Below are 13,442 nucleotides of genomic sequence, written 5' to 3'. Positions count from 1 at the left end.
TACACTGCTCTGAGGCGGTGGGACACAGAAGGCTGTTCGGATGTGTGTTCCTGAGCCAGGAGCAGGACTAGATGCATGAAATTACCTTCGACCACAACAAAGCGGGGATTGCCCACCGTGTCTGTCCCACTGAAGTTGCTCCCAAACCTGTGTGGCTTCGTATTTCCTTGGGGAAATTCTGACCCCGATGGCTGAATATGGTGTGCTCAAGAAATGCTGAAGGCCCCAAAACACCATTTTCTGGGGTCTCCACAATGGCAGACTGGCTGCCAGCTTGTTAAATGAGTGTTGAAGTGTCATCAGGGAGCTGAAGTGTCATCAATGTTAAAAAAACAGCTGACTGAACCTGTAGCCTAATTTAGAAGCTTGTCAGACGTACGGTAATGGCCTGGTAAGGCTTGGTTAAAGGTGGCATTTGGGGGCTTCCATCCATTTTTAATCTCTGTGTACAATAAAATATTAAACACCAGCTCTTGTTCTGGCTGGCAGATTTCTTGCAGGAAGATCTGCTCTGGGACTCCAGTAGCACTGAATACTGAGCAACTGAAAGAAAAGGGGGAGTTTGGACCAACGACTCTGCTGGCATACCTCCATTAAAGCCAGAGGGTGAAATTCCAGCCCTGCTGAGATGCATGGGATTTTTGCCAGACTTGTGACTGCTGAGAACCCTTTTAACAACACAACCTTGATTTTGCTTTGGACTGCAACCTCCCCATGAATCTTAGCCTACAAACACTTCTGTCTTGCATACAGAAGAAAAATGCTCTGCAGAAGGCAAATGAACTTGGAAACGGATTTAACTTCACCAGTGGGATCCCTGCTGCAGACATTCATTGAGGGCTAAATTTGGCTTGTGTGGTAAGACACTGACTGAATCGCACACAGACATTCAGCTCCCTCAGTGATGGAAAGGCTTCCACTCTGGCTGCAGTCACACAGTTTATTCGACATGCTCCCTGTTGCTCCTGTGACCTGCATGAGCAAAGTTTTGGTGCTGTCTCTCTGTGTGACCCACTTGTGCAGCCAGTGCTCATTAACATTTTTTTAAGACCAGGTTATTGCAGGAACTCTAGATACTGACAATGCATCTTTCTCTTCTCTCTTCCCATTGCATATTGCTGTCATGGCTTCCGGACTTCTTTTTAGGCCTACCCGTTGTTATACCGTATTTGTGAGTCTTCTGGAAGCTCTTGTGGCTGAAGATACACCTGCATCAAAGCCCTCTGTGCTCCTCCTGTTTGCGGAAGACTGACTACACCTCCAGTGAGGAGGTCAGAAAGCTGGTGCTTCCATCATCCGCAGCTGCGTCTTGGTAACCTTACAGTTCTGAGTTTAAAAGTAAGCAGGAAAGAAGATGCTAGAAAAACAAAAGAAAGTAATAATAATTATAGTTTCTTTATACATTATAAAGGAGGAGGGGAGAAGAAACTGTTTTGCTTTGCAGGTCACCTTCACAGCAAATAGGACTCGTTCAATCACTGCTGGATAATACCAAGGGCACTCTCAGGCGTTGGCAATTGGAATGAAGATTAAAAAAATATGAGCGAGATTTTAAGTGTCTCTTTGTGAAACAAACAGACCAAAATTGTTCATCAGTGGTGGAACAGACACTGTAAATGCTGCCTTAAAATGAATCTGGAAGGAAGGTGTATGTCCCTGATGATAACAGAGAAGATGTTCAGCTCTCTCTTCCCAGCACAGTCCCAGCCCCTTACGGACACAGAGGGAGTTTGTGTCCTTGCCTTCCTACTCCATGCATCAAGTTTTCTGGAGCTCTGTGCCTCTTTTTGCACTTGAGAAGACATATAGGAAGTATTTCACAGAATCAATGAAGTTGGCTGGGACCTCTTGTGATCATTTAGTCCAACCTTCATCAAGCCAGGTGAGCTAGACCAGGTTGCCAAGCATGGTGTCCAGCTGGGTTTTGAATATCTCCATGGATGGAGACTCCACAACCTCCCTGGGCAACGTGCTCCAGTTTTTGAGCACCCTCACAATAAAAAAAAAAAAAAAAAAAATTTCTTGTGTTCAGGTGGAATCTGATGTGTTTCCATTTGTGCCTCTTGTCCTGTCAGTGAGTACTAGTGAAAAGAGTCTGCCTCTCCAGTTGCCTGTGCTTGGTTTCCTACTTGTTGGGATGGACCTTCCCTGAGCTTGGAAGAGGTGATCTTTGAAAGCCAGTCAGCTCTTCTTGGACCCCTATGCTCTCCAGGACCATATCTCAAGCAGATCTACAAAGAGGCCAAAGTCTGCTCTTCGAAATCAGAGTTGTGGTCCTGCCTTTGCCCCACTTACCCTCTTAGGATCCTGAACTCCACCATCTCACGGTCACTACACCCAACGCCTTCATGTCCCCACCCACTTCTTACTTGTTTGTAAGCATGAGAGCACCCGTCCTTGTTAGCTCCTCGATCACCAGTGCCAGGGAGTTGTCAGCAGTGTGCTCTGGAACTCTCCTAGATTGCTTTGGCCCTGCTGTGTCGTCATTTCTAGTTTAAACCTCTTCCTCCCAGCTTTAAACTTAACCTTGGTATAAAATAAATCCACCTCCTTCTGGGCTCACTGTTGCTCACCATGCTCCCTGCTGCGGGCCTGGTGGCTCTGTGCTGGCCGATGCATGATGTGTTGGAGAGAACCAGTCGCAGTCACTGACGCAAAGGTAGCCTGCCTGCCTATTTGCAAGTATATTGACTACAACAGCAAGGTGGCTTGGTAGCCCAGATCTGGCGTCCTTTGCACTTCTCCCAGCTGCTGTGTTACAGTGACGCTTGCCTTCCTGGACAGATGTTCACTAGAAACTATCTTACCAGTGACACATAACTAGAAGTGTGTCCATGGTGAAGTGTTTTTTTTAATGTTTTCTGCTTTTGAGCTAACCACCCTCATGACTTCCTCTCTGCATGGGACTTGTCTTAAGGTGAGTATTCTTTTAACTGTTTTTTTTCTTGCAAAATGAAGGGGTCTCCTCAAACCTCCCAATGAGATTTGCTGTATGATCCACCTTCTCTTTTTTCTCTCCTAATAAGACAGAACGCAAGAGCTGGGGCTGATTGCGGAGGTTTTCCATAGGGTTGCTCTGCATGGAACAGAGCAGCACACGGCCTTTGGCTGTCCTGTCCCAGATGTTTTAGTACCAAGAGTCATGCTCTCCTTTAGTAGGGCTCAGTGAGTAATCCAGAATAGGGTCCTACTGTACTCGGGGCTGAAAACAGAGGATACAAAATGATTCGTTCCCAAGGGCTCTAAATAGATGGGGCAGACAAAAGGTGGAAAGGAAGGCAGAAAAACCCCATCTGTATGGAAAAATTTTACCAGTTCTATGGATTTCTTGTCCAACCTTTGCCAGGGACACTGTCATTCCTAGAGTTTGGTTTGAACTCTTTCCCAAGTGACTAAATTAAAGCAATTCATGTTGTACTGACACACAGTTGATCACTCTTGTGGTTTGGGCTGGACCAGCCACTGAATGAACAACAGATGCTCTCTTTGACCTATCTCCCTTCAGAGGAGAGGAGAGAGAATGAGAGGAAGAGAGAACTTACAGGTTGAAAAAGAAACTAAACTCCTTTAATAAAATATTATTGATAATAAAAAGAATAATAGTATTAATAAGAAAATAATGAACAATATATATACACATATATATTTGTATATATACAATATATACAAAACTGTATCAAGCTCCCAGAATGACGATCATATCAGGCACTGGGAACATCCCAGACTGGACTCAGTGATGGATGGAAACTGAATTCCGGATCTGGATTCAGGAATGCACAGACCGGGATCAAAGGCAAACAAACAGACAGAGTCCTCCCCGGACACCGGCCACTGAACAAAGAGGCTGACCCGTTTGATCCCTCAGCTTTTATACTGAGCATGAGGCGCATGGGATGGAATACTCTGTTGGTCAGTTTTGCATCACCTGTCCTGCCCACTCCTCTCCACAGGTATGACCCCTCTACACTTTTCTGCTTCTGACCATCCAACCTGGAGCATAACAAAGTTAGCTGACCTTGGTTGTTAGAGCAGTAAGTATAAGCAGGAGCCACTCTGAATACCATTCCTTGGTATTCACGATAAACAGCAGACTTTATCTGCCAGAAGCGGACACTGTCTGAAAAATATGCCATTAATTTCAGCGTTAGAAGACGCTCAACTGAAAAGTAAAATTACTGAAATTTCGTTCTGTTTTACTTCAAACCAGGACAACTCTAAAGGTTTAGATTATAGAGCCAGTCAGGAGAGAGGCCACCAAGCAAGTCTGTCATCCCCCCCATCTGCACCTGACTGAAGGATTTGGGACAGAAGTGGATTAAGCTCTTGTGGGCTTTAAGCAAATTCTCCTGTAGCTCATGTTGCCTTCCTCTCAGATTCTTGCAAGCAGCACATGTTATTCTGAGCAGAGTTGCACCCAGCAGGGCTGCTCCACTGCCTACAGATAAGCATTGCACAATGTTTGTTGGACCAGAGCTCCTGTGTGGCAGAATGCATGTCCAAGCATTTCACAACTGCTGTCATCTATGGATTTCTGCTTACAGAAATAGAAGAGGAGAGCCCAGCTAGCTAAGCCTGGCTCTGAAAAGGAGAAGCACAGCACACATAAACTGCTCTGCTATCTTTCCTAAGGGGGACAGCTGAATTACAGAACCATCCTGCTCATCTTTGGGCTGTTTGGTGGCAGGGAGTTATTTCCTCAGAACCTTCCAGCCAAACATGCCACAAGGCTGAGGGGGCTTGTTGTTGGTCCACCACCCTGACGGCTTTCCTCCTGGGGAAGCTGCCCTTGTCTCATGTTTGACCCAGCCTGTAGCCAAGCCTGGAGAGTAAAGTGTCTCCACCAACAGCTCCTGGCAGAGTTCAGGGTGCTTTCATGGCCTTTTTAGTGCTCAACAGGATTCAGGCTTACGTTTTTGGAACACAAAGGTTCAAAGCATGGCACTGCACAGATTCTGGTTCCCTACAATGCGCTGCAGCCCCTGCAAAATCACGGGGGGGAACGCAGCACCACCGCCCTCCTGCTCCTCCCTTCAGCCCCTACATCAGCCATTTCTACTCGGTGGAAACCAAGATCAGCCTTCCCCTGAGTAAAAACAAAATCGCCCCTAGCCGATGTCGCAATGAACGCATACTTCTCCTAAATGGTTATTTTCTCCTCAAAGAAGGAGGCCAGAACGTCTGGGGCATCACCCTCCAAGAGATCTCTATGACAAGACCCCTCTTGGGCCTTAAAATGGCGCGGGCAGGGAGCGAATCGCTTCCTAACTCCCTTCTGCCCCACCGGCCCCGCATCCAGGCGCTGCAGGGCTGTTTCCGGGCGGAGAAGCGAGTGAGCCGAGCCGAGCCGAGCCGAGCCGAGCCGAGCCGAGCCGAGCCAGGTTACCTGATGAGGCGGTCCCGGCCGGGGCTCGGCGCAGCCCCTGCCACCTCGGCACCGGTGGCGTCTGGCCGGGCGGCGCCGCGAGAAGGGGAAGATGGCCGCGGCGCGGCCCAATCAGCGAGCGGCGCCAGCTCGCGCCCGCCTTGTACGCCCAGTCCCGGTGCTCCGCGTACCCCGGACGGTTCCATTCGGCACTGTGCCCCCCCTCGCCCGGCGCCAGGGGTGGGCCCGCCCGGTTGATATAAAAAGGAGCGCAGCGCACATGTGTTCCTCAGTGCCGGCGGGAGCGGGAGGGGGCGGTGGGTGTATGTCGGTGGGAGAGGGAACGGTGGGGGTCGGGCGTGCCGCACAGTCACCGCGCAGCCCCTCGGTGCTCGTGTCCCCGTCCCCTGTGAGGGCTGCCGGTGCCCCCCTGCCCGGCCGTGCGCTGCCGCCGCCGCTCCCCCGCGGGATGCGGGCTCGGCCCTGTCCCCCTCCGGCCCTGCCCCCCGCGCCGGCCGCAGCATGAGCGTGGCGAGCGATACGTACATCCTCATAAAAGACATAAAACCCGGACTGAAAAACTTAAATGTCATCTTTATTGTGCTGGAGATCGGTAAGTGGCGCCCGGCACGCCCCACCCCCGGGCCGCCCACGCGTGTCCTGCGTTGAGCGGGGGGGCTTGGGGGGGCTGGTGGTGCCATGCCCCTTCTTTCCCCCCCCCCGTGCCTCCCCCCCTCCCCTGAGCAGCGCTTGTCCCCGCAGGGCGAGTCACCAAGACGAAGGACGGGCACGAGGTGAGGTCCTGCAAAGTGGCGGACAAGACGGGCAGCATCACCATCTCCGTGTGGGACGAGATCGGCGGCCTCATCCAGCCGGGGGACATCATCCGCCTGACCAAAGGGTGCGTATGGGGCCGGGGGTGGTGGGGGGGAGCCCCTTGTGTCACCCGGGCTGAAGGTGCGGGGTTGTGAGCGGGCTCCGGCCGCCCTTGGAGAGTCACGGGTGACACGGCTTCGCCCCCCTTGGACTGGCTCCCCGTTACCGAGGCAGCGCCCTGAGATCACTTGCCAAATTAAAACCTTCCCCTCCACCCCAGAACATGCCTAGCGTGAGCGTACAACCTAGTAGGTGGCTAGGAAGGGCTTGTATTTTTCATGAGGAGGTGGCGTTTAAGAGACTCGGTTTGGCTTCAGAAAAAGCTCCTTAGGAAAATACTTTTTTTTTTTTTTTTTTTTTGAAGGGAGGGGAAATGCAACAGTCAGTCCCGGTCTGTAAATCAAGCAGGGAAGTCAAAAGCATGTTCTTATTTTTACAGTCAATCCTTTACTCTAGCAGTCAGCTCCTAATGAAAGGAGGAAATGATTAATGACTCTCATGCAGAAGATTTGCTTTTCATTGCAGTGGATTTAACAGAAATGACAGGCAGAAAAGGAGATACTGTTCAAACTCACTATAAAAATTCATACTAGAGCTACACTGTAGAGCGTGTTAGTTTAGTTAGGTGTAGTTCATTTGTCTCAGAGAACTGGTTTAATTGTTAAAAAAAAAACCAACTTGTGTTTATTATCTGTGAGAAACAGTACTAGTTTCAATTTAAAAATCCTTTACCATGTCACTTAAATTGTCAGGAGCAAAGTGATAGTCACTTTCATTTGAGTTCTTCATGCCAGGTGGGTTATACTTAGAAATCCATTACACCGTTCCTTTGGCCTACAGCACTCTAGGACATAGCGGAACTACAGTGCGTGTAAGTCTTTTAAGTATGTAGAAGGTTACTCAGTGGAGCTGCTAAGTGAGCTGCTCTGAAGTTGTTCATTTGAGTGCAATTCTTGGTTTTGGAGTGAAATTGGATGACCCTTGCCACCAAAGCTACAGCTGCTTCCTCCTATGCTAATGTCCTTTTACACAAAATAAGCTGACTTCTCAGCAGAGGTGGTTCTGGGGAAGCCTGCTTGCGTGGAGAGCACGTGGAGTGCCGGGGCGCTGAGATGGGTGGGACTAAACCACAGCTCTGGGCCACCAATGTGCGCAGATGACATTGAAACAAATAGTGATACAGTTCGGCACTGTCACTGTACTCTGCTGTGTGACTGGCTTACTGTAGCTGCTCTGCTGTTTCAGTGCAACAAATGGGAGGGTCATTGCATCCCTTCATGTCAAAAAGTGAGTTTGGCTTGTGTGAATTAAATTCATGAACTGACATCATTATTCCTGGTGGATGGGTAAGTCATGCCTTCATTTACATGAATTGCATGTTCGCTTAGGACTGCATAGCAAGGGAAATAACAAAAACTAAATACATTCTAGTTTGGCTCTCATATTAAGGAAAATACCCTCATATGTGGTTCTCCAAACACAGCTTTTCAGTTAATTCAAATAGGACTAGTTTGAGTGCAATGTTGCCGTTGCAAGGCAGGTAAATTTCAGCTGTATAGGCTAATCTGACTTGTCAGTGCAGGATGCTCACTGTTATGAGCAGAAAAGCTTAGCTAGGTCCCACATGTAAACATGTTGTCCCCGTCCCCCCTCCCCCCGCCCCTGCTGAATTTCAAGCTGTAGATGCATTCTTCTGCAAAAGCAGACATGTTGATGATTTTTGTCATCAGCTGATTAACTAATTTACAGGAAGCTGCTGCAGTTAATATTTCTAAATTTGAAGTTAGTTCTGGAGTTTAGTGCTTTATGGCAAGCTCTTTCTGAGACAAAAAACAAATGCTTGCATACATGGAATAACTGTGCTGGAGCTTATCAGTCCCATGATTTTCTGGGTCTTGTCCGTTTATTATTTGGTAGCTCTTTTCCTTTGTGCTCTGCCACAAGACTGTCCAACTAGCTGGTTATTAAAGGTTAAGCATAGAGGGAATCTTTAAAGTGAAAGGTAGCATTATGGAGTGAAGAGCATTAATCCTGCTTCTGGGTGGGAAAACTCCCAAGACAGGCACTGTAACTGTCGATACAATGCTTTACTGCTTGCGCTGAAGTACAGAGAAGGTTATCGTTGCGTTGGCATTGTGTTCCTGTTCTGCCAACCTGGCTCCTCCCTGCTGCCTCTGTTCAAGGCCCTGTGTGCAGCTAGATGGCTCCTAGTCTCAGCAGACAAGGCAAAGGGCAAGAGGAAGGTTTATCTGTGTTCCAGAGATAAACCTGGAGCGTAAGGAAGTGGTGACTTGTCCAGTATTATCTGTGACTCGTGAGAGTGCAATTCCTGGGGCTCCCTATTCCTTTGCTAGAAGACACCCATGTTCCCACCATAACTCCCTTGGGCTGCACCTAGCTTTCTGGTCTGCGTTTTCATTATTTTCTTCACATACTTGATGCCCCTCACCGAAAGAAACAATTACACAGAAAGCTTTGCATAGCTCAAATTCCAGTGCTTGAAGTCAAAAGACTAGAGTGCACTCATGCTGTCTTGTAAGTGAATGTTTCTGCAATCAAGGAATTATTTCATTGCTTTTTGATATGTCACTTGGAACATGATGGCCAAACTTGTGCCCTTAAAAAAAAGTCATCTGGTAAGGACCTATACTAAAAAAGTAGGCACTTCCTATTATACGTATTCACTAGCAGTATTTATGTTCTCCAGTGAACAAAGGTAATTCTTCCTTGGCTCCTACTGAAAGCAGAACTGAGAGTTGTCAGTGAACGGTAACACAGATACTGCTTTTGGGCAAGATGCCATTCCTCTGCAGGAACAGTCATAAGGGCCGCTCCAGCCAAGGAGCGAGCACCCAGTCTCAAAATAATTGGCTGCTTTCCTGGAATTGCCAAAGAAGTGAGCTGAGCTTCCAGTACCTTTTGCTAGAAGTAAAACATGAGGATTTATGAAGTTTTAACGTGGTAAAGTTGGGGTCCCTGGGAATTTCTTTAGTCCATTCATGTTGATATGTAATACTTACTAACGTAGCATGCTTCTTTCTTTTTCAACGGTGGTATTTCTCATTCACTAAGAGACATCACTTTGCTGCTTCTTTCTTTGGCCAGGTACGCATCTCTGTGGAAAGGATGCCTGACACTTTACACAGGGCGAGGGGGCGAGCTGCATAAAATTGGGGAGTAAGTATTGCGCGTTTATACTTGCAGTGTTGCGTACTGTTCTCAGCAGAGCGTCATGGTAAGTAGAAAATGTGGCGTCTCCTAGTAAATGGAAGCTAGGACAGCAAAAGCCTGTTGATTGCTCATGGGTAGGTACAGCACAGGCATCTGTGATGTGAGTTTTTACATGCTGTTGTGGTAACGAGCTCTGGCCCTCTCTGGATTCTAGGTATATTGAGGAAAATTATCCTCCATCATGCACAGATCTGGGTTTTACCTAGAGGGGGGAACTGTATAAATGACAAGGGACTTAATCTGCATTGCTTACCTAGGCCTGAGCTTGAATAACCACTTTATTTGGGTGGAAGCCTTCTATGTGTGTATCGTGCTTTAGAGACAAGGAAGACAAAGGTAACTCCAGTGAATCATACCTAAACAGAAGCAAGCCTCATTAAACCTTCTTTAAACTGCCCACAAACTGAGACAGTGACTCCTCCTGACTAAGAACAAACATGAGTAACATACTTGACAAGCAACAAGAAAAAAAAAAAAGGCAACATTTTCTAATGAGAAGAGCATTTCCATTGTGGCACAAAGTGTCGTGGTAGGCCTTGTAGCCATCTGGGAAGTGGGGCTTGTGGGGTGGCCACCTCTTGTCTTTGCTTCAAAAATGCCCAGTTAGATTTTGGGAGGGATGATAGCAGATTTTCTTTGGTGCAAAGCCATTGCCTCCAAAGTGTGATCCAGTGGGCTTACTCACCAGCAGGCTGCGGTGAGGTGAGCTCTCATCTGGGTTGTGCCTCCCTACAGTAGGTGGGAGCTCCACTTCTGCTTAACCAGTCCAAGCTGCGTGATGACCCAAATCTTTCTTCCCCTCTGCCATAATATCCATGTGAGTTGGTGGGCCTATTCCACCATGGTCCCCTTGAGTGGAAAACAATGCTTTGAATTTCTCTCCCTGTTCTGGGCTGCTCTGTGCTATTATGTTAATGGCACACTCCATAGCATGGGAGTGTGTGGGAGTGTTTAAGGTTTCCTTAGAGATCTAATGCAGTCACAGTCTGGGAGCAGGCTGGGTGACTTTGTGCCTCGGGTGACCTTGTGAGTGGGCGCTGGACAAGATTGTGCAGCTGGAATGAAGGGAGCCCTTTCATCACCTTTTATTTTCTTCAGGCCAATTTACCTCCTAGAGTAAACCTGTACTTGCCTCTGCTTGACTGAAACACCCTCACCAGGGAGATGTGACAGCTTCGCCACAAGCCTATAAAGGAATCAAAGAGCCTTTTAATAGCTATGGATACTCTCTGAACAGTGGGGTCTGGATTAGTTACTTCTAGGTGATGGGATATGTCAAGAACATATGCTCTTTAACTTGCGGAGTTGAGAACTCTGTTTAAAAAAAAAAAATGGCTTTAGAACTTCCTCATCATCCTAATTTCTCCCCAGGTTCTGCATGGTATACTCAGAAGTGCCAAACTTCAGTGAGCCCAACTCGGAACACGTCGGGCAGAACAAACTGGTATGTTAAACTTGTCTGAGGCTTCTGGCATGAAGTGCTCTTTGTTCTGAAAACATCACACTAGGCTGTGATCAGAAGTGATTCTCTGGAAAAATGGACTTGAAGTAATGTATAGACAAAAATGAGTCAATAATTAGAGTAGCAAATAAATTCCACATGGAGCCACTATAAGAACACAGGAAAAAAACCAGCCCTTTTCTGTAAAAATGTGAGATTTCTCTCTCTGATCCATGTCTCGTCTCTCTTTTTTTTTTTCTCACATTTCTCCGAAGGCACAGGGTGAACAGAATAATAGTTCTGCTTCAAGTAATATGGGTTCTTGTACTTTCGGGCCACTGGGTAAGTTTTTTCATTTTGTGAAAGTGAAAGAAAGAGAAACGTTTAATGGGAATAAAAAGTAATTTATCTTGCTAAGGGTTCTCCACTCTGGAGCAAAAGTGTACTGTGCTCTAAAAAGTCTCTTAGACTGAGGCCTGAACCTCCAAGCGCACAAGCATGAACATTTCCTGAATAATGGTTTCAGGATTTCTTCCCTAAAAGAGGAAGAGATCACAACATTCAAGGTGCCTGTATCATGTAAAAACGTGACTAATCCTAAATTGTTTTGATGCTTTCAAAGAGTTTTTGCAGCACTTGAAATTCTGTTTTTTTTAACCCACCTGAGACCTTAGCTTTAAAAATGAATGACTTTAATCTTGCCAGTCACCTTGGCTTTCCTGCCAGGTTAGCTCCCCAAAACAGAAGCGGTAGTAATCTGAATTCCAATAGTTGACCTTGCTGGATCATTTTGTGATGTATTAAAATGTGGAATCTTAAATTAGAAAATGCTCCAAAGACTTTAGTGGGTGTAAGCTTAGAGGGAACCTTAGTTATGGTCTGCCTACATGATGCCCAGAGTCGGCACCTGGTGTTAAAGAGCTAAGCTCTGCTGGTCGGTGATGGCAAACTGATCCATAACTTGCTGTTAAGAACCTCTGTGTCACTTCAATTCAGTGACTGTCTGCCTCCTTTTTAGCGACACGATTTTCATTTATCTTATTTTACTTCTCTTATGAGCCCTTTGTGTTCTTTTGAAAATAAATGGTTCTGAGCAAAGAAGGGCAGCGCTTTCAGGCCAGTCTTTCCTCAGTGCCAGGGTGAGGCAAGTAGACTTTTAGCCCAGTTAGTGTATAGGTACTTCCTTGGTGTTCCCGCTTTTGGGTGGTAGACAGCTGTTTTCACTGAGCTTGCAAATATGTTCTGAAACTTCTTTTTTTTCTCTTCCTGCTTCTTGTGTGGTCTTTAAATGCAATGATTTCCTTTTGTCTCTTCCTTCTCTCTCCATGATTCTTGTCATCATTCTGCCTTTTCAGCACTGTTCCTCTTCCTACCAGCAAAACATAAGCAGTGATACTTATGAGGCTCAAGTTCATGAGAACTTGGTGCTAGCTGAGTTGCTTCCATGGCTGGACTTCAAGGCAGCTTTTTATTTCTGTGTCTGGTAGCAGGGAATGGTGCAAGGAGCTTTGTGTAGCCTGCTTTTCTTTTGCCGGTTTCTCCTTGACTTCTGTTGCCCTGCTGTCTCTCTGGAACATCTTGGTGTGTGACCTACAAGCCAGTGCACATTTCTGAAAGCACCAGTCTAGTTTCATGAGACTCCAGTCTCTCCTGGGCAAAGAATCAGACCCTTCTTGCTTTAGTTGAGTGGGGGGTATGAAAGGAGGAAAAAGGTATGCTGTGGTTTGAGGTCTTGCAGTGTGAGAGGGTCTTTTCCTTCTGGTGCCTGCGGTTTGCTGGTTGCTGCAAACTCCATGCATTCCCCGTTGCTAAACTTCTGTAACGGAGCAGTGATTTCAGTCCATGGAACTTGTGATAACCTTTTTTTCTGTCTTTTTAGGAAATGGCTTACAAACTGGAGCTGAATCAAGTGGATTTCCATTTACATATAATCACAGCCACACTTATGCAGGTAGTGGGAGAGGCAATGGACGAGGACCTGTAAATCCAGCACCAGCTAATAGCGTTCAGCCTCTTCCTGCTGTCAGTAATGGGAGGGACCCACGCAGAGCCTTTAAAAGATGACTATGCCAAATGTGGTTGTACAGCTTGCTTAAACTCTACACTCTACTTGAACACTTATTGCACTTTTATTTATAGTTAACTGTGAACCAGTTTGTCCTTTACTGTTGGTTTTTTACCTTTTGGTCTATGAAGCAAACTCGATGTGATCTATTTCTTGTTTTGCTTAGGGAAGCACAGTGAGTCTTCCCCATAAATTAAGGGGGTAAGGGGAGAAGGTGCATATAAGAAAGTAAGAGTAAGGGGTTGAAGAGTCTCAAAACTCAGTACCCTTTGCTAAATGGAAGAAAACTTCAGTTACATGTATGTATTTTTCTGTTTCTTTTGGTCAGCCGTATAGCCTTAAAAGGTCTAGTATGTCCTGTGCGTGCATACGTTGACTTCCATTAGGGTTAATGGGAGTTTTTCGTATTGGAAGAGACATGAGGGGGAAGAGCAAAGATGCTCTAGTGAACTAGGTGTCCTTGGAAT

At 46.7% G+C, this 13,442-nt stretch overlaps 1 protein-coding gene across 1 annotated transcript; it reads left to right on the top strand.

Annotated features, from left to right (window-relative positions):
* Positions 1 to 5,884: 5,884 nt before the first annotated feature.
* Positions 5,885 to 13,168, top strand: NABP1 (nucleic acid binding protein 1; the record flags this gene model as incomplete). The annotated part of the gene is made up of 6 exons (XM_082484144.1): positions 5,885 to 5,975; positions 6,125 to 6,263; positions 9,344 to 9,415; positions 10,841 to 10,913; positions 11,186 to 11,252; positions 12,790 to 13,168. 6 exons carry the CDS (start codon positions 5,885 to 5,887, stop codon positions 12,972 to 12,974), a joined length of 627 nt encoding a protein of 208 aa, XP_082340270.1. The 3' UTR covers positions 12,975 to 13,168.
* Positions 13,169 to 13,442: the final 274 nt, after the last annotated feature.

The sequence above is a fragment of the Vanellus vanellus genome, assembly GCF_965231255.1.
Source record: "Vanellus vanellus genome assembly, chromosome: 5".
NCBI classification, from domain to species: domain Eukaryota; kingdom Metazoa; phylum Chordata; class Aves; order Charadriiformes; family Charadriidae; genus Vanellus; species Vanellus vanellus.
The sequence above is the reverse complement of the archived record's forward strand: the minus strand, read 5'-3'. Positions and strand labels throughout refer to the sequence as shown.